General features: G+C 40.4%; 1 protein-coding gene across 2 annotated transcripts in view; it reads left to right on the plus strand.

Annotated features, from left to right (window-relative positions):
- Nucleotides 1-19,756, plus strand: part of LOC125906310 (CUB and sushi domain-containing protein 1-like) — a 537,329-nt gene that overhangs the window by 503,342 nt on the left and 14,231 nt on the right. For both annotated transcript variants that reach the window (XM_049604892.1, XM_049604902.1), the window contains exons 63-71: nucleotides 6,573-6,746; nucleotides 6,883-6,949; nucleotides 9,326-9,432; nucleotides 12,827-12,900; nucleotides 13,721-13,832; nucleotides 14,023-14,202; nucleotides 15,739-15,801; nucleotides 16,396-16,557; nucleotides 18,445-18,557. In XM_049604892.1, the coding sequence (XP_049460849.1) occupies nucleotides 6,573-6,746; nucleotides 6,883-6,949; nucleotides 9,326-9,432; nucleotides 12,827-12,900; nucleotides 13,721-13,832; nucleotides 14,023-14,202; nucleotides 15,739-15,801; nucleotides 16,396-16,557; nucleotides 18,445-18,557 (1,052 nt within the window). The remainder of the gene's footprint in view (nucleotides 1-6,572; nucleotides 6,747-6,882; nucleotides 6,950-9,325; nucleotides 9,433-12,826; nucleotides 12,901-13,720; nucleotides 13,833-14,022; nucleotides 14,203-15,738; nucleotides 15,802-16,395; nucleotides 16,558-18,444; nucleotides 18,558-19,756) is intronic.

A 19,756-nucleotide genomic window follows, 5' to 3' on the forward strand; every position in this document is an offset into this window, starting at 1 on the left:
AGTATATATTTAGATATGGTTATTTTCATGAAAAGTAACAAGGTAGTTATGCTAATCAAAAAAAAAAATTGTCAAAGCCAATTATTCAACATTCAAGACTTAGTAATTTGGTTATTCAAGAGTTTAGACCAAAACGTGTTCCAAAAGGGACACATTAAAAACTCAAAAGCACAACACAAACAGCAAACATACTACTTATTAAAAGCAATTAACTATCAACAGCAAAACTATATTGTACTATAAGAATTAAAATAATTAGCGGTGTAGGCAAGCTTGTACTACGAACATTAAATGACATTTAGAGAGTTGGTATTGACATCCCATTATCCTTAATGAACAGATGACAAGTCTCAGTGTAATAGAAATATTCCAATAACAAGGTACTTAACACTGAAGGATATCAAGGGCAGTTATTGTTATGGAGCCGTGCAATTGCAGCAAAAAGCACTCCACAAAAACAAGTAACAATTTAAGTAAGAACATTAGTGTTTCAATGCAAGTGGCATACTAAAATAACAGATTGTGACTTTAACAGTACAGTAGAAGGAAGCCAAGGGGAGATTAACATTGCTCTTCACAATACTAGAGTGTTAAATTAGGGTTTATTTCCTGAAACCCTTATTTTTTCTACAATCACAAAGGGGAAAATAAAGAAGAACACATTTAAATAAAATGAATTCAAGTTTTACGACAGCCCATATTTAGAGTTTATACTGTGCTACTCAACAACAGTAACAGGGAATGTTTCCTGAGATCCTCCCTGCCGTTTCTTCCCACAAACAGAAAATCTCCTGCTGGCTCCTGCAGTTGCAGGGGCTTTGAACTGAGATGAAAAAACTGAGAAAGCCAGCAGAGAGGCTACTGAGAGGGAACCAGAAAGAGGGAAACCAGAGAAGTAAAAGATACTGTAGGTGATAGAGATCGAGACTGGGGCAGGAAGTTTAAAAGAGAAATTTTGACAGAAATAGGAAGAATGGAACAGTGGAGAGATGCAGGTAGGCAAATGCTGCAGTCCTCCATCTCTGTCTCTGTTTCTTCTTCTTTTGTTCCTCTTCTTTTTTGTGGATGCCCTCTTTTGCTCCTCACTTTTTTTCCCCCTCCTCTAGGTTCTACTCCTTCTGTTCACGTGTTTTTGTTCAGCTCTCCTGTTTCATCCCCTCTGTTTTCTTCCACTTCAAACAATCCACAAGTCTTCATTTGATCTTGTTTTGGAACAAGAGCCTCGTCACACAGAGACATACATGCACACACAGAAACATACTGAATGAGGAGTTGTAAGCCATGAAAGTGTAGCTTGACAGGCAGAATGAATCAAGTGAGGAAGACGGAGAGATTGAGCAAGGTAAGTAATGAGGAGGAGGCCTAGGGGAACAGGGGAAAGAAAGAAAGAGTATATAAAGGGAGGAGAGAGGCAAAGGAAGAATCGAAGGGATGAAGAGGTGTGATGGAAGAAAACATTAGATAACAAAAAGAGGAGACACAAAAAAGACACAAAGACAGTAATGCAGAGATTAGGAAAGAAAGAAAATGGGAGGTGGAACAAGAGAGAGTCAAGTGGGGGAATGAAAAGGGAAAAAGAGAGAATGTGATGAGCCATCAGTGGGGCTACAAGGAGAGAGCGATAGAGAAGCAAGTGAGAGTGGGGAAGCGAGTGATGTAAGCCCATAAAATGTGTTGGCTGGCTGAATTGCGCCAAGAGAGATGTACCTAAAAGACGAAGGGAGGAGGGGAGAGGCGGTAATGGTGTGAGAAGAAGACCAAGAGAGCAGTGGAAGAGGATAAAAGAGGACTGGAGCTGGGACAGAAGGACAACGAAGCAAGGTGCAGTGAGAAAGAGAAGAAGGGCTGGAGGGAGAGAGTTAAAAAAAAAAAAAGGTAGGAAGACAGAAAGGAGGCAGGGGACCAAAGTGTAAGAAAGAACAGAGTGTGGAGACGTGAGAGGAAAGAAGAAAGGGTGGGGAGAGGGAAAGGAGTCAATCGCAGTGACAGAGTCAAGAGCAGAGGTGGGGAAGCAAGCAGGAGTGAGAGTTACTCCTCCAGACTCATGTGAAGCCAACACAGTCTATTCACAACAAGGGAGACACAAAGAGAAAATAAAACAGTTCAGAAACCTTCAATTGCAGTTCTTTGGGCATCAGAGACCTGCAGAAATATTGCTGTGGAATATTAACTGCTCAAGTCAATAAGAGTTTTTTTATTCTATTTATAGACAGCTGGAGTTTGATCCATAACAACAACGCTGCTTTTAGAAAACTTAAGACTTTAGAAAACTTTAATGTCCCCAAAGGAGCAATTTGTGATTCAGCACGGCAAATAATAAACATAATGTAGACACAATTAAAACACGAAACAACAAGACAACAACAGAGGTCCATGAGCATGATCAGTCAATGACTAAGACATATTTTCACATCTTTATGCATTTATGCATTACGCAACAAGGGCCCAAAGTGTCAGTAGCCCCATGGCCTTCATTTGCAAAACGTCATGCAATTTACCGACCAGGAAGAGATTCAATATTACCACAGAGACACAAAAACACCACAAAGAGATACTAAGGCACTGCAAAGAGACACAAAATAACTACGAAAACAGGCAAATAATCACAAAGAGACACAAAGTGACTATAAAAAGACACAAAATGACCAAAAAAGACAAACTTACATCCATCCATCCATTTTCATCCACCGGGTCATGGGGGCAACAGAGACATCCCTCTCCCCAGCAATGCTTTCCAGCTCCTCCTGGGGGACCCCAAGGCATTCCCAGGCCAGATGAGATATGTAGCCCCCCCAGTGTGTTCTGGATCTGCCCCGGGGCCTCCTACCAGTGGGACATGCCCACAACACCTCTAATGGGAGGCGCCCAGAAGGGAACCTGATCAGATGTCCGGACCACCTGAGCCCTTTCGACGTGAAGGAGCAGCAGCTCTACTCAATGAGACACAAAACCACAAAAAGATGCATAATAACCCAAGAAAGACACAAAAAACAACAAAATCGAGGGAAAAACCACCGCAAAGTCTGTGTTTCTTGCTCCTGTGTAGGAGTGGTGGTGTGGCCTTTTGCATATCTGTGCCCAGGGGCCCATGTCTCTATGTATTGCATGACCCTCACTTTGTATGTCGCCCTACTGCAGCTTGTTAAGTTGGGTTATCACCATAGAAATAAATTGCCTTTTAACGCAGCTGGTTCTGATCTTAGGATAGCTGTATCTGCGACCAGGAGAGTGTCTGGGTGAGATGTATCCAGGCAGACTTTGTCAGCCTTCTCTGTCAGCCTGGTCAGACACAGGTGGTGCAGATCTTTCCACAGATCTTAACCATTTTTCCTTGTTTGTCTTCATACCAACATACAGTACAACAACAAGCCTCAAACTGAGGTGCGGTTCGCCTCAGTGCAGCTCCCCAGAAGAAGCAGTACTTATTAATTTGAGTCCCCATTAGCTGTTGGCTAGCCACCAGCAATTGTTCCCAGGGTCACACAACATAAAGTAAATGAACAGCATGCTTTAAGACACTGGATTTGACATTGTCTTGCACGCAGGTGTGTAGATTTTGTAATGGGCCAAACAACAAGCAGAACACATTGTAGAGTGGAGAAAAACAACATTGGGAAATGAAAGACTTCTTGTGAGTCTGGGAGGATGACTTTGGGGAGATGCAAGGCTTCTCCAGGACACTGGTGACATACAAAGCCAGAATTATTCAACTGATTAGTTTGTTGCGAGCACTCAGCAGTTGCCTGGAAACCACAATGTTAGAAACAAAAGATATTTTTTGTTAATTGCACTTCTACATCTAAAAGACTGTTGATAATGGAACAGAGAAACAGGAAAGAGACAGAGAAAAAAATAAGATTAAAGATTGACTAAGAGAAAAGTTAAGAATGGAAGGAGAAAAAACAAAATACAGAAAAAGGGAAAAGTCAAACATTGACAGAAGGAAGATGTCCATATGGTGTGTATATTAAGTATTACCGTTGAAGCAGACAGTACTTGTTAAAATACTCCATTCTGTCCATTGACTGATTTCAGTATGTGCTTATTGCTGCTTATACTGTATATACAACACATATGTGTTGTCTGTTTGTGTATCTGCCTCTCTGTGTGTATGCTTGTGTGCACTGTATATCATCATAGCAGAGTGAATGGAGCATGAAACCATCTGTCTCCTGGTTAGATGAGAATTACACTGACTTTATTAGATGTTTGAAATCATGCAGATGGTTATCATTATCTTAGGGAGTTAGGCACACGCACACTCAGGCATGCACACACAGATGTTTATTGGGGTGTTATGAAGTTTTATGCAGATACGTCAATGCTCACGCAACACGCTTGCACACAGGTGCATGCAATCGTGCCTTCACATGATAGGTTTCTTAAATTCTTGTGAAGCTGGTGTAACATCAATGCACATTAAGGGTATGTGTTTATATGATTACAGACTCCATACTCTGTGTATAACAGATGCTTTTTTAATTCATATTAATTGATTTAATCCACTGGACCATTTGATATCAACATTGGTTATGTTCAGTAGCAGTTATGACATTTTCAAAGGAGCTGTAGGTTTGTATGAATAATTACATTACATAAATAGCAATCCCACATAGCAAGTCTCAAGTATAAAATATGTATTTCTTCCTAAAATCCCCAATGCAGGACACCGTTTCAGAAGAAGGAGGTTGATGGGAAAGTTGTCTTGTGAGTAATATTGCCAGCATTTAATTTAGCAGACTTGAGAAAAACAAAATCACAGCTCACCGCAGACAATGCAGAACCGCAAATGCCCTGTCAGAAACTCACAGTCCATATGGTGACCATGGTTTTTCTTTTGGTTAAGCAACTTAAATGTGGTGACCTCAGTCATCTACTGCTTTAAGACAGTAAACGTCCATATGGTGATCACGGCTGTCTGCTGCCTTTGCTGTTCTTTGTTTTCACGTGATGTCACGACTCCCATCTGCAGCCGTCCTTTCGTATACTACTGGGAATCCCTCATAGGAAACACTTCTGTGTTTCTTTACTATACAGTATACCAGGTATAAGAGAGGGGAAGCACAGGAGGTGGCGCATTGCTCAGCACTATATGTATATGTTCTGCATTTTGCATGCTGACACAGCCCAGATATGACTGAATACAGAAGTATCTGGCTTTGGCAGCTGGTACAATGTTTAAAAAAATGTCTTTGTCTAATTCCGGCTTTTCTTCAGATTGTTTCAATTGTTGGTTCTTATCCTCCACATCTTAGGGCTACATATCCACCAGGGACAAGTCTAAACTGCTGTTTTGTCTGTGTGACTTTGACAGTCTTAGAGCTCATTTGTTGCTGATTTATTTGTCTCTACTGAAGATAAAATTGCAGATGTTAGTAAACAATTAAGTGAAGTATAAATATCTCATTGTAACAGTATTAGCCATTAATGGCATACTGTTTGTTAAATTGTCTTTTTTGTACTGCTAGCTATAGTGTAAGAGAATTGTCAGTGTCATAGAAAGACAGAGTAGTGAGTAGAGAGAGTTATATTCCCATCACATACAACATAGCAGGATGTTCAGGGCCATTTTTATGAGTGGGGTTGCCATTGCAAAGACCTGTAGAACAAAGTAGTACAAAGCATGGAGAGGTGAACTATTTTTGTTGCCTTGGTAGCAGAAGCAGAGGTTGGCTGCATTTGCTTGCTACATATGTCTTTTTGTAAGTCAGCAAATTGTGTTTTTTACCAGCCTCTACGTCATTATGATGGCTGGTACTGTTTTCATGTGTCATCATGGCTAAATGTCCTGGTGGGACCTATTGTAACAGACAATACCACAGAAGCCGTTTTGAGTATTTTACCAGGTGTTTTTATGTCTGTCTGCCTGTGGACAGATTTCGTCAGCACAATTTGTGTTGCAGCTGTGCAGGTGCAGTCACGAAACTTTACAGGTGTGTAGTTGAGATCAAAATGATGTCTGAGTTTGAAGATGGGAGCAGTTCGAGTAAGGGCACTGGAAGATGGGGGGTAGTAAGCAGAGAAGGGGCCACTGCCCCTCCAACTTACGCCCCTCTCCCACATTGGTGTTCAGTGGCGGATTGTTGTATCGCAGCTGGAGTGATCCCATTTCGAGTTGGTCTCTAGTTAGTATCTCAAACTAGTGAGTGTGACACAACTTACAGCCCCAGTGATGTATGTTAAACTACAACACTCGCCATTTTCTTTTGAACTGGTCAAATGACCACAACAAACAGATCAAAGTCCATTTTACTTTCATTCTATTTCCATGGTCATTGTATATCCAGTATACTTTATACTGTTGAGAAGACAGATGGGATTAAATTCAACAGAGCTGCACCTATAGTCACAGCTAACAGCTGTATTTGGAAACAGAGCACTTGGTGGAGAGAACATGCAAATTCTGTACAAACGCACAAACACACACACGCTCACAAGTAGGTCTAGTGCAGAGATTCCAACACATGACCTTCCTGCTCATGAGGCAGCAGTGTAAACCAGTGGGCCACCACGTTGTCCCCTGAGCTGTGTCAGTGTACATCATATGATTTACATCTGTGTATGTGTTTCAGTGATCCAGTGCGGACCTCCTCCTCAAGTGCACCATGGGAAAGTGGAAGGAACCGACCATTCATGGGGCTCAAGTGTCAGCTACAGTTGTTTCCATGGTTACCAGTTGTCCACTCCTGCTGTGTTGACCTGCGAGGGGAACGGGACGTGGACAGGAGACGTACCACAGTGTCTGCGTAAGTCAGCTGGCTTTCACTACCTATAAACTTCTGCCCGGCAGCTTTAACTGGTGCATGTCACTGTTTCTCTCTCAGTATTAGCTGTTCAAACAAAGAAGAAGAAGTCCTGACTGTGTCTGTTGTCTCATTTCAGCTGTCCTGTGTGGTGATTCTGGCTCCCCTGGAGGGGGATTTAGAGAGGGGAACATCTTTTCTTACAGGTCAGTGGTTAGATGTCACTGTTGTGAACAGACTATAAGTTCTTTTATGAAAGGTTTGTATCAACAACACAATGGAATGTTGCAGAAAGGCTACCATGGTTTTCAAAATACCTGTGCTTCATTCAATCACATCAAATCTTCATTAAAATTACAAAACAATTCATTATTAAAATTACATCATTAAAATTATAGTACAAATTTTGTGGTGGCCTGCTGTGGCTGAATTTTTGTCACTGCAGCATCACCCTTTAGATGATACGGATTTTTTTTATATATAATGATAGTACATGCCAACAGAGAAGTTGTGCCTCAAACAGGATTGTGCCATCTGATTCATAAAGATTCTGTTGCTAATAAGTCAAGATTTGCTGCATGTTCTCCACATGTGTGTTTTATTGTAAAGAATGTGCTCTGTTTTTACTATGAAACCACCACAGAAAGTGTTTGTTCCACCAAGGTCATCAAATGTTGACTCAGTAAAGTGTATCTAAAAATAGATGTTTTTTCTGGCCTCTATGTCTGGATGTCAGTTTGAAACATTGCAAGGACGAAATAGATTTTGTTTTGTGAGCAAAACAAGAAAAAGATTTGGGTCAAAGGTCTACTGGTAGATAAAAGCAGAGATCTCATACACCTTAATCTGTCCTGTAGACATAAAACCACTGTACTCACTGAAAACTATTTCAGCCAGAGGCGTAGTCTTGTGTTGAGTGCCTGATGCAGGTTCTCGTTTGCTCTTATTCAGTCATCTCCTCACTTGTTGGATAAGCTAGCAGAACCATCCATCCCTCCATTTTTAGCCGTTTATCCGATGCTGAGTCAGGGGGGCAGCAGGCCAAGCAAACCACCCCAGACGTTCCTCTCCCCAGCAGCGTTTTCCAGCTCCTCCTGGAGGACCGCAAGCGTTCCCAGGCCAGATGAGATATATAATCCCTCCACTGTGTTCTGAGTCTGCCCTGGGGCCTCCTACCAGTGGGACGTGCCCAAAACACCTCTAATTGGAGGTGCCGAGGAGGCATCCTGATCAGATGCCTGAACCACCTCAACTGACCCCTTTTGATGCAAAGGAGCAGCAGCTCTACTCCAAGCTTCCTCCGGATGTCCAAGCTCCTCACCCTGTCTCTGAGGCTGAGCCCAGCCACCCCACGGTGGAAACTTATTTCGGCCACTTGTATCCATGATCTCATTCTTTCGGTCGTTAACCAGAGCTCATGACCATAGGTGAGGGTTGGGACGCAGATGGACCAGGAAATCAAAAGCTTCACCTTCCAGCTCAGCTCTCTCTTCACTATGATGCTCCAGCACAGCGCTCGTATCACTTCAGAAGCCGCACCAAACCACCAATCCATCTCAAGCTCCATTCTACCCTCACTCGTGAACAAGACCCCAAGATACTTGAACTCCCTCGCTTGAGGCAGTAACTCTCTCCCAACCCGGAGTGGGCAGTCCACTGGTTTCTGTCTAGCAGAACCACAACCTAAAAAGTTGTTAACCTAATCTTTGCTTTAACCCCAAGATTAAACCTACAAGAGACTTCATGCCCAACTATAACTTCAAACAGATTTTTTTGTGTGTGTGTGTGTGTGTGTGTGTGTGTGTGTGTGTGTGTGTGTGTGTGTGTGTGTGTGTGTGAGATCACTGGTTTACAAGGATACACTTAGATTTTTCTTCCTTGTACTGCTGGCATTGCTGCAACCACGACTAATGCAAGACTTCCCTGCAGATTTTCAAACGACTTTTATCTGACTGCTGATAAATTTTTCAGACTGACTATCATAGCTTTATACTGGAAAGCATATACAACTAAACAGTGCTTAATTATATCGACATTTAGATGTACTAAATTATGTCCAACAAAAATCTACTCAGATGGAGGGGTCTCTGTATTCTGGTATCATTGCAGTATCTGGCATCAACAGATGTCCAAACAGGCTTACAAGCCAGACTATTAATTTTCATGTGTATAGGAGCGAGACCAAATATACAAATTATAGCAAATCATGATTAGTGTATTCCATATGCCTTCATGCTTGTAGTGTGTATTAATTAGAACTTCTCATTTTCACCAAACCAAATTGATTCAGGATTTTTGTTCTGCATTCTTACGAAGGTGTATGCAGGTTATCATGTTAAGTATAATCGTGCACTTAGAGCACAGACTGAGACAGCACAGTCACGGAGCTTGCTGAAGCATGCACTGCTGCAACTTGCAAAACCACACCTACCTGGGTGAATAACAAGTTTTCAGGGAGTCCCAGCTAAAATGATAAAGTGATAATGCTGAGGCCATATTTTATTATCACTTGTAACCTTTTTGTTTTGTTTTTTTTGTTTTTTTGTGTGTGATGTATTTATTTATTTATTTTTCCAATACAGGGCTGAGGTCAGGTTCTACTGCCACACTCCCTACATGCTGGTAGGCTCCGCCTCCAGAGTCTGTCAAGCTGATGGGACTTGGAGTGGCCAACAACCAGCCTGCATAGGTAATTAAACTTTAATAAAATAACTTTTGCCCTCAAACACAATACAAGTGTGTGTGCCAGTTTCCAAAATGTAAGCACCATGCTCCCATGATAATAGTCATCCTAAATCATGGCTAAAAGAAAAACAATATTGTTCTTACACCTATTATCCCCGTCGACAAACTTGTGTTTTGTATTTTGAGTAGATGCGGCTCTATGTGTGGATATGTGGATGTATTTTTTTCTGTTTTTCTCTCTTTTAACTTTTAACAAGTCTCCTGTGGACAGATGTTGCAAATTAGCATTTCGCCACAAACATAAAACACAATGCAGCTGGTTCTTGTGCATAAATGTACAGTTGTAGTGCTACTGTGATGTAAATATCAAATAAAATAAATTACAACTACAACTCTAGACCTTAGCTGTAGAACATACCATGGTACATGAACTTTTTGCAAGAAATGTTGCACTGTGGTGTCATGTCACATTGCATTTCTAAGCTTTAATTGTGCCCTAACTTGGTTGTAAATTAAGTTGTTTCACAGCAGAAAGCCTTATTGTGAAAAACATAATCATCAGCTTCTAATACCTTTATTCATCACACACAGAAAACCTGCATAAATTGAAAGAATGTTTATGTAAATCTTTGAAATATTACACATTACACTCTTTCTGTAATTTTGAGGAAAAGACATTTTGTTTACTGCAAAGGAAACCATTTCATCAAGTTATGAATAAAATTGTGTGACATCAGATTATTGGTAAACAAGATTGTGGCATTTATTCTTGTGCACATTTTAGCATTAGTATTCCTGTGCACATAGAGCTGGAGATATTATCTAATCAATAGATGAGCTGTGTAGTTTTGATGTCAGCATTTGATTTCTGTAAAGATCGTATCTGGGAAAGCAGCCCTCTATTTTTTGAAGTGATATTCAGTCTTTTTCAGTTCAGAAAGCATGAAGCTTATTTTGTAATAAATTGTAAAATCAGAGGGACATACCTGCCAACAGTGGACTGCGAAAAAAAGAGGGAGATTTTCTGGGGTAACGGTTGGAATGGCTGGATGGTTGGAATCCCCGCATGGGGGCATTGTAACAATGGATATTATTATTATTTAAGGCTCATTAAAAGTCATTTTGTTTACATATTTGTATTTATACAACAGTTAGTTTCGGCCCTGCAATCTGATTGGTTGAGAGACAGTAAAACCGTGATGATATTGGAGTACAACATCACGGTTATTTCACTGTGTATGCATCACTCCGCCTCACAGCTGATTGCAATCAACAATCAAATCAAAACTGACGGTTAGTGTCAGTTAGGTCAGCAGTTGCGTTGTAGGCTAATTAATTCATCCACTGTCAAACAGCCAAAAATATGGATTTATTTCCTAAAATAAGTTTTGAATTGAACTATGAATGGTCATCAGAGGAAGATGAGGGAGAGGAGAAGCTGAATCCATCTGAGCACACATCCAGGTTTGTCAGTGTTTCATCAGCGGAGCTCAATGACTTGGAGAAAAGCAACATACTGTCAGATCAGAAGGCAGAGTCGGCTGTGCCTGTGAAGCGACAGTCCACCATGCAGTCACCAGAGACTTATTTCACCGGCTGCACAATTAATGGAAATGTGCAGATAAATGTGTGTAAAGAGAAAGTGGATGGCGCACCATGTCTGCGTTACATAGCAACGGTGACAGCGGAGTCCTGAGGGAACTATTTTTGTTGGCGGAAGACAAATAAAATGCTTAAATTATCTATTTTGTCCTCATTTTTCAACATTTTTTAACCAGCCTTGCTTATTTAACTGTTGAACTGTTGTATAAAAGCAATATCACACTCGAGCTCGTGATGTTGTACTGTGATATCGTCACAGCTGTGATTCGGTCGTAGGCACGAGGCCACAGGCCTCACAGTACAACATCACGAGCTTGAGTGTGATATTGCTTAATTATTGTATTTATATGGGCCCATATAACCCTACACCACAAATGAATACAGTAAATACAAATATATAAACAAAATGACTTTTAATGAGCCTTAAATAATAATAATATCCATTGTTACAATGAAATGTGCTACAGTGTATATCACAAAATGTGTGTTAAGTGCAAGTGCAAACATTGTGTGAGTGTGTGTTGTGTTGAGGAGCCATCATTGCCAGGAATACCTACAGTCTCCTTGAAGGCAAACATGTTGAACAGTAATAACAACACAACAACAACAAAACAGTGCTGTCAACAAATTCAGAGTGAAGTAAAGTCTCTAAACCCCACACCTCCGTCAGACGGTGTGTGTGTGTGTGTGTGTGTGTGTGTGTGTGTGTGTGTTTGTGCCTCCAACACGCCTCTCAGCAAGAACGAGCCGATGCTAGCAGTTCCTCTCTGTGCCTCCACTGCGTGTGTCCCCACTAAAGTCGGCCTGACATAGCTTGCAAAACGCGTGGTACTTGCTGACGTGGCTAGCGACTAGAAAAGGGAAGGTCTGGCACCAAGCAGGCTGAAATTTTGACGTATACTTCTCCTTTTTGGAGCCGTTTCATTCATTTTCAGTTTGTAATGTTCCGCCTCGAGCTTGGGCATGGACGTGAGCTTGAATGTGCGCAGTCACACACAGCACGGCGGGCAGGGCTGTTTGGGTTGGGTTGTCAGGTACTACAACACACGAAACACCAATTTGACTCATATCACTATGAAATCGGGAGAAAAGCGGGAGAAATTACCAATCGGGAGCAGGGCCAGAGAAAGGGTTAAAAATAGGGAGACTCCCACGTAAATCGGGAGTGTTGGCAGGTATGGAGGGAAAAGCAGAATTATTATTATTATATTATGTTGGAGCTGACATTGAACACAGTCTTGTGTCCGTGATGGTGACCATATGCCCTGACCAATATTTAATTCAATTTTTGTCCTTTCGCAATTGTTACTACATGATGTCAGTCTCTTTTCCTGCACATTAAGTACTAGAAGCACTACTGTAGCTGAGCTGGAAAGTAACAAAGAACATCAAATAAATGATTCCACTGTGTTGAATTTCTGCAGTACTAATACTTTACTGTAGAATGTTGTGCAACTTTATACCTTTACTGAACTACATTACAGAGGGAAATATTGTCCTTTCTACTTCAGTGCATTTGTCTGTGCCCACGGCTTACTTTGCAGATGAAGGCTTTACTCACAAAATATATTGTAGGCTAAGTTCGTTGAATATGATGCATTGTGATATTGCTGAGGCTCTGCTGCACAATGCTGATCGCAGTGGAATGAGTGTAAAAGTTGACTGCAGCTTAAAGACTGTGCTGAGAACATCAGTAAGATTATAGTGCGTATGAAATGTCAGACTGCTTCTTTGACTTGGAAAACCATTGTAAAAACTTGAATGCATATAATACCTGTCTGTGTGTTCATATGTAGACCCAGCCTTCAACAACTGTCGTGACCCAGGAACTCCAGCCTATGGTATCCCGGTCATGGGCCAGGGCTTTCAGGTGAGAATTATATCAGTTGTACTTTGATTGTTAAAATTAAATTGCAGAGTTTAGTTGGTAAGTAGGTCATGTTTCTTCCCTTAAAATCTAAAATGATGAGGAGGCATGTAAACAAAGTAAAGATGAGTATATTATGTCAAAAAATAGCAGCGGTATTCTACCACTTTTACATGATCCGTGAATGCACAGAGGCAAGAACAAAAGGAGTTGCATTAACACAAGCAGGATGACTACATGCATGAATAATAAACTCCATCTGAGATGCAGTGGGCCTTATGTTTGCAGAGTTCCTCAGTTGGAAAACAAGAGCCCATGGAACACATGACATGTGGACAGTGTGTGTGACAGGTTAAAAGTAAAGGCACCCAGTTTTTTTTAAAGCAGGACTTCACGGATGACAAATATTTCCTGTCATCTTAGAGACCAGACTGTCTGGAGCACAGATAAGAACCTGTTGATGGAATATATTGGTGTTAATGGAAGTTAAGCAAACATGCAAATCCTTCAATTTGTGGAAGTATAATTGGATATTAACCACATATCATATTTCCCCTGACGTCTCTTCAAAGATAGTAAGGGGGCCAGTGTTATGCACAAGCAGCAATATCACATCCACTAAAAGAGACAATATGATAAAGGCTGGTGTGTTTTTTTTTTGTTTGTTTGTTTTTTTAACATTAAAAGAGTTAGCAACAGTGAGTTGAGGGGTCAGTAAAAGTTTTTCTTTTTAATTTTTAATTCAACAACAACTCAGGCAGGTCAAGAAGCTACAGGGTCAACAGCAGATAAGAGGACTTTTTATTGTTTTTACATCATGTAGGTTGGCAGTAAGATTTCCTTCAAGTGCCGCAAGAACTATCACATCCTTGGTTCCACCACAAGAACGTGCCTAGAAAATCTAACCTGGAGTGGAACTCAACCTGAGTGCATAGGTACCGTGTGTACTAATATCATTGTCCTTATATTGTTTGTTATAATTCATCTCTTTTTAATGTTACTGATGAGTGTTGCATAGATGTTTATGTTGCATTTTACTCAGTACTTATTTTGGTTTTACGGAGAGGAACACAGTGTCAGTTTTACCTCTGTATTTATTTTCCTCTTTTCCTCCCTGTCACTCAGCCCATTCATGCAGACAGCCAGAGACCCCCAGTAATGTAGATGTTCGATCTATGGACCTGCCTACCTTGGGATATACGCTGATCTACACCTGTCAAGACGGTTTCTATCTGGCAGGGGGATCAGAGCACAGAACCTGCAAAAGTGATGGGAGATGGTCGGGTAAACCCCCGCTCTGTAAAGGTATTCAGATCCTATCTTGAAAATGCACTGCTTGAATGAAATGGGCTGATGTTGAGGCTCGAATTTAAACTGGATGTCATAATCCCATGTGGTTTAAGATAAATACAGATTATCATCCAGATATTATTGCTGTGCTCTCGTAAATCAGCCTCAGGCCTATCATGAGTGCTGGGGTGATGGGTTTTTTTTTGCCTGTCATGAGTGCTGGGGTGATTTTTTTTTTTTTTTTAACATACTTACTGCCCAAGAAAAGGGGTGGGTGGCTGTGAATACCTCCAGGTTTTGTTTGTGGAATGCCAAAACTCAGAAAATAATAATAAATAATCATTAGCAAATGTGATCATAATCATAAATAAATTTATCAAATTACCATTAGTTTAACCACCAGTTCTAGTTTACAGTGTGCTGTAGTTCTGCCTGTGGTTTTAACAGGCCTATTTACGAGTGCTGATCAATCAGCCATCACCAATGTTAGCTATCACAGCTGAATTACCTGCAGTTGATTAGCCACACATTCAACCAGCAATGTGTGCAAGAATTCCAGTGGCCTAGTACACTTGTATGAGCACATAGAAAATAATCTTGAATCTTGTATGATGGTGCTCAGGGTAGAGTCCTGCATGGGTCCAATTGTTGAGGAACAAATCACATGATCTGTCTAGGAACTGGAACCAAGACGTGCAATACTGCACTCGCACATGGCAAATTAGTTCTGCAACCCAACTCAACCTGCTGACACCAGATCCGCAGCCCAACCAGAACCGCAGATCCTATAATAACCACGTGCTGTGTCATTAATTTGTTTAGGAATCATGTTTAAAGTGATCATTCTGGGACATTTCATACATGTGAGACTAGGATGATGTATTTCAAAATGAAGGTAATTCAGGAAAGACAAATGAAATGAATATTTTTTTGCTTATTGTCATAATAATGAGCAGCAAATCTCCACAGTTAACATGCCTGTTAGTAATGCACCTGATTGAAGCAGCTCTCATACTCAAGCTGGCGCAGGAGACAGAACCAACACACAAAGCCAGCAATCAGAGGATGGAAACTTTAAAACATCAAAAAAAAAAAATTTTGTTACTCTTATTTTATTTTTATATTTTTATCATCCAACACTTGCAGTCCAACCTGCATGTCCTTTTTCTCACCCAGAACCAAATGCAAAAATGACATGAAGACAATACAGGCGTTTTCAACTGTTAGTGTCTTTATTGTGTTATATTTGTCAAGTAGCCCACATCAAGACTCAGTAAAGTGTCAGTCATGTATGTTGTTCTGCATCTGTAGACAATAGTAGCTTTCATTGATTGTAGTATACCGTACTTGCTCATGATAAATAATTTAATATACCAGAAAAAGAGCTTACAAATGTTTGGGGGGATGGGGAACCTGGACTCTAGATGCCTTCATCCGATTTGGTCCCCCAGTGTTGACTCCATGGCTACAGCCTTGTTATACCACATATACTATCAATAAACTTAACCAGCAAATGAGCTAAACTAAACATAATGCTGTTTTATGTTTCAGTTGGAGTGAAGGTCAATCCCAAAGGCAGAGGAGAGTCAGATGTCCAGAAGAACAAGATTCGAGGTATGCAGAATAAACAACTACAGCACACATTGTAGTATCTAAACCACAGACTTCCTATTTATACTTATTGCACTTGCACATTTCCTTGGCAGCTTGTTTTTTAATGAGTTTTTTAATAAACAGGATTGGCACAAAGTGTTTCCCAGAGAGGAATAGCTATTGTGGTAGGAGGTTGTAGGGAGTGTTGACTACAAGGGTCTACTGTCAGAGCAAGCAGTTCAGATTTATCGGACTAAGACTCAGTAGAAGTAAATAAATCAGTGAAAGCTTTCAGGTGCAATACCATGTAATAGCTTGTAAGTTTGAAGTAGGATTTCATAATCAATATAGGGGAGCCAGCAAGCAGAGACTAACACCAGAGACAAAGACCAAAGTTTTTTTTTGCAGCACTATTGAGGCTGCTGATTTTTGAGTAAGTCATATTTTTAAGTGTGGGATTCAGACAGCCAGAGACTAACCCACTGCAGCAGTAAATTACAAAGGAACCAGAGACAGATGTGTTTTGTTTGTTTCCTCGCTTAAAACAAGGGGGTAATCCTTTTAACTTGTCTTTTAAATGTCTTGTTGTTTTTTGCTTCTGTGTCTCCATTACAGTTCCAGTGGATGTGTTCTCTCCAAACTCTGAGTGGAGCGGCTTTTACGAGTACCTAGGGAAAAGACAAGCCACCACATTCACAGTTACTGGCTTCAACACTTCCAGTGGCAGAGTTAACGTCACATTACTGGAAACCAGCGGAGTGTCAATTAGACTGTCAGGTAAAAAAAACAAGGAAAACACTGATATGATTAAGAGTGACTCTAATTAATTTTACTCTGAGGAACCTCACAAAAGACCTGTTGTTGTTTAAAGGTCCCATATTGTGCTCATTTTCAGGTTCATACTTGTATTTTGGGTTTCTACTACAACATGTTTACATGCTTTAATGGTCAAAAAACACATTATTTTTCTCACACTGTCTGCCTGAATATACCTTTCTTCAACCTCTGCCTGAAACGCTCCGTTTTAGCAGGTGCCTCTTAAAGCCCCCATCCCAAAAAAGCCCAGTCTGCTCTGATTGGTCAGTGTTGTCGGGTCTCCCACATCTGTGCTCTAAGCATCTCTGCACCGTCCTTGCACTGGGGGGAATGACTGTAATGGCACTGTAGCAGTGCTTTCTGTGTTTATCAAAGGTCTTACTGGAATTGCATTGCTAGGCTTGGGTCCATGTTTACTTCCTGTCAGCTGATGCCATTCACATACACTGCAAAAAATTATGTCAGGAAATACAAAGGGAACAATTTCAGATGTTTCTGTTTCTGTCTACATAGTATAGTTGTGACATCACTGCTTCACAGAAGCCCTGACGGCATGTTTAAAGGCACAGTGTCTGAATATGGACTGTGTCCATTTCTATGGGGATTGAGGATTTTGATACTTTCACAGTGTTTATGGCTCCTATACTTGCTTTATATTAAAAAAGATATATGGCAGTCTGACATCACAATATGGGACCTTTAAATGTTTGAAAATAAAAATAATGAAAATAAAATTGACCTAACAGCAAAGGAACATCGCAACAGCACCTTTGTTTTCAGTGAGGTTAAAGAGCAGTCACATTCCAGATGTTGAAGATTTACAGACTTTAAATTCAGTGTAAAACACAGGTGGAAGCACCTCTGTAGGTCTAAGTACACACCAGGTTGATAAAGATCCAGCTTTCATTTACACTTATTAGCAGAGAACTGCTGATATCTATGTTGAAATTGGTGCAATTCCCTATATTGCACCTAGGTACATTGAAATTTTTATAAACATTCACAGTCTGCAGGGCAGAAAGAAATGATTTTGTGCTGGAGCATTAATATAACATGCAGTGGAACTGGTGGGAATTATGAACCATCTGACAAGTTGTGTGCCTGAGCCCCTCTACACCAATTCATCTGCAGAATCACCACACCACTCTGAAAGGCCAAATTATTACCTGAGCAACACAACCTCCCACAGCAGTGCTCTTGTGCATATGATGTATTTTTTATTCTAATGTACTCCAGATACATGGAGTATATTGTATGAAAATGGCTGGCAGCTTAACAAACAGGTTAGGCTGCACTCTTGAGTGAAAGCCTCCAAAATAGCAACGGAGAAAAGCTGTCTGACATTCATGTATGTTTTGACATTTCACAATCAATAGTTCAGCTTGATCCCGAGGTCATGAAAGATTTTCAGCAGGTAGGAGGCAGTGTATAAAATGATTTCATTTTTGAATCTGTGATATTTTTCTTACATGGACTTGTCATATTGAACAGCAACAGTTTCCGTGTTGGCACTATAGTTAACCAAGTAAAGACATGTAGCTGAAGGGTAAATGTCACTTTCTCCCCAGTAATGTGTCAGTTGCTTGGTGAAGGAAATAGAGTATGATAATTCAAAATGTCAAAGTGTCTCCTTTTCTCTATTTGTCAGTCAACCTGTCTGTCTGTGTGCCTACCAGCCTGTCTATCTGTCTTTCTGTTTGTCAACCTCCCATGGTACCTGTGCCTCAATGTCTTTCTCTTTTTTACTGTTAAATGTCAACACAAATTAAAAGTTAAGTGGCTGCTATTTAAATTACACCAGGTTCAAACACTAACCCCATTCTTTTCCCTGCTTATTCATTCATCCAGGTACCTACAAGTCAGAGGAAAACCAGCTGCTATTGAAGGTCTACCAGGTGAAGGGGCCGACAGAGCATTACTACAGCAAGTTCAAAAACGACAACTGGGCCATGGATGGATATGTAAGACAAACTGCCTCGTATTTTTCTCTATCACGCTTTTTTAAATAAATGTTTTTACATATCTCTTTATTATTAATCAAAATCAATATCACAGTGTCAATATCACTGCCCTCTGTAACAACAATGAAGCACAAAGTGGTGCAAAGTAATTAAATACTTGCACTTAAGTACTGCACTTAAAGTTATGGTTGGTAACTTTTATGAAAATAAATTTGCATATATTCTGAAAACAGCACATGAGACAGAAGAAAATCATGTTCCTCCTCCTCTTCCTACTGCCTCTAATGGCATTCACTAGAATCAGATTGCGGCGGCACAGCGCAGCAGCAACAACCAATGAGAGCCCAGGAGTCTCTAACGCAGCTGTCAATCATGTCAATTGCTCCATGAACTGCTGTCAAACTGTCAAACTAAACAGCATTGTTTATGTTACTACACTGCCTATTTCTCACCTCAAATGTTTTCAGAAACATATTTTAGTGTACTGTTTAGCTGTAAAATGAGAAAGTGTCTAACTGGTGGGTGGTGCTTGGTACTCTGTTCAACTGTATCCGACATGGCGGCCATATGTTTCTGAAAACATTTCAGACAAGAAATTGGCAATACAGTAACAGATTCTTGATTCGTATTTGATCAGCGCGGATAGTCTGACAATTTGACAGCAGTTCCCAAGCAGTGATCGACATGATTGACAGCTGCTTCAGAGACTCCTCAGCTCTGATTTGTTGTTTTTGTTGAGATGCTACAAGGCAATAGAGTAGGTAGAGGATTATGATTTTTTTTTCACATATTATATTGTTTCATTTAATGCTGTGTGAATATTGTGACAGTTTAAATGATTATGAAAAAAAAATTGATAGAAGTTAGTAACTGTACTTTTAAGTACAGTTGTAAGGTACTTGAGTATTTCCATTTTCTGCTACTTTATACTTCTACTTCTACAAATCTGTGATGATTAATTAGTATAGATCAGAGGTGTCAAACTCATTTTAGTTAATGGGCCACATACAGCCCAATATGATCTCAAGTAGGCCGGACCAGTAAAACCATTGCATAATAACCTGTAAATAAGAAAGCCTTTGTATTTGTCCCTTTCTTTTAGTGTGAAGAAGTAACGTTACAGCTTACATCCTGAAAACATTCACAATTAATGAGCAATCCATTTACAAAACAAATGATGGACAGCCTAAGATGAAGGC

The sequence above is a fragment of the Epinephelus fuscoguttatus genome, linkage group LG2, assembly GCF_011397635.1.
Source record: "Epinephelus fuscoguttatus linkage group LG2, E.fuscoguttatus.final_Chr_v1".
Taxonomy (NCBI): Eukaryota; Metazoa; Chordata; class Actinopteri; order Perciformes; family Serranidae; genus Epinephelus; species Epinephelus fuscoguttatus.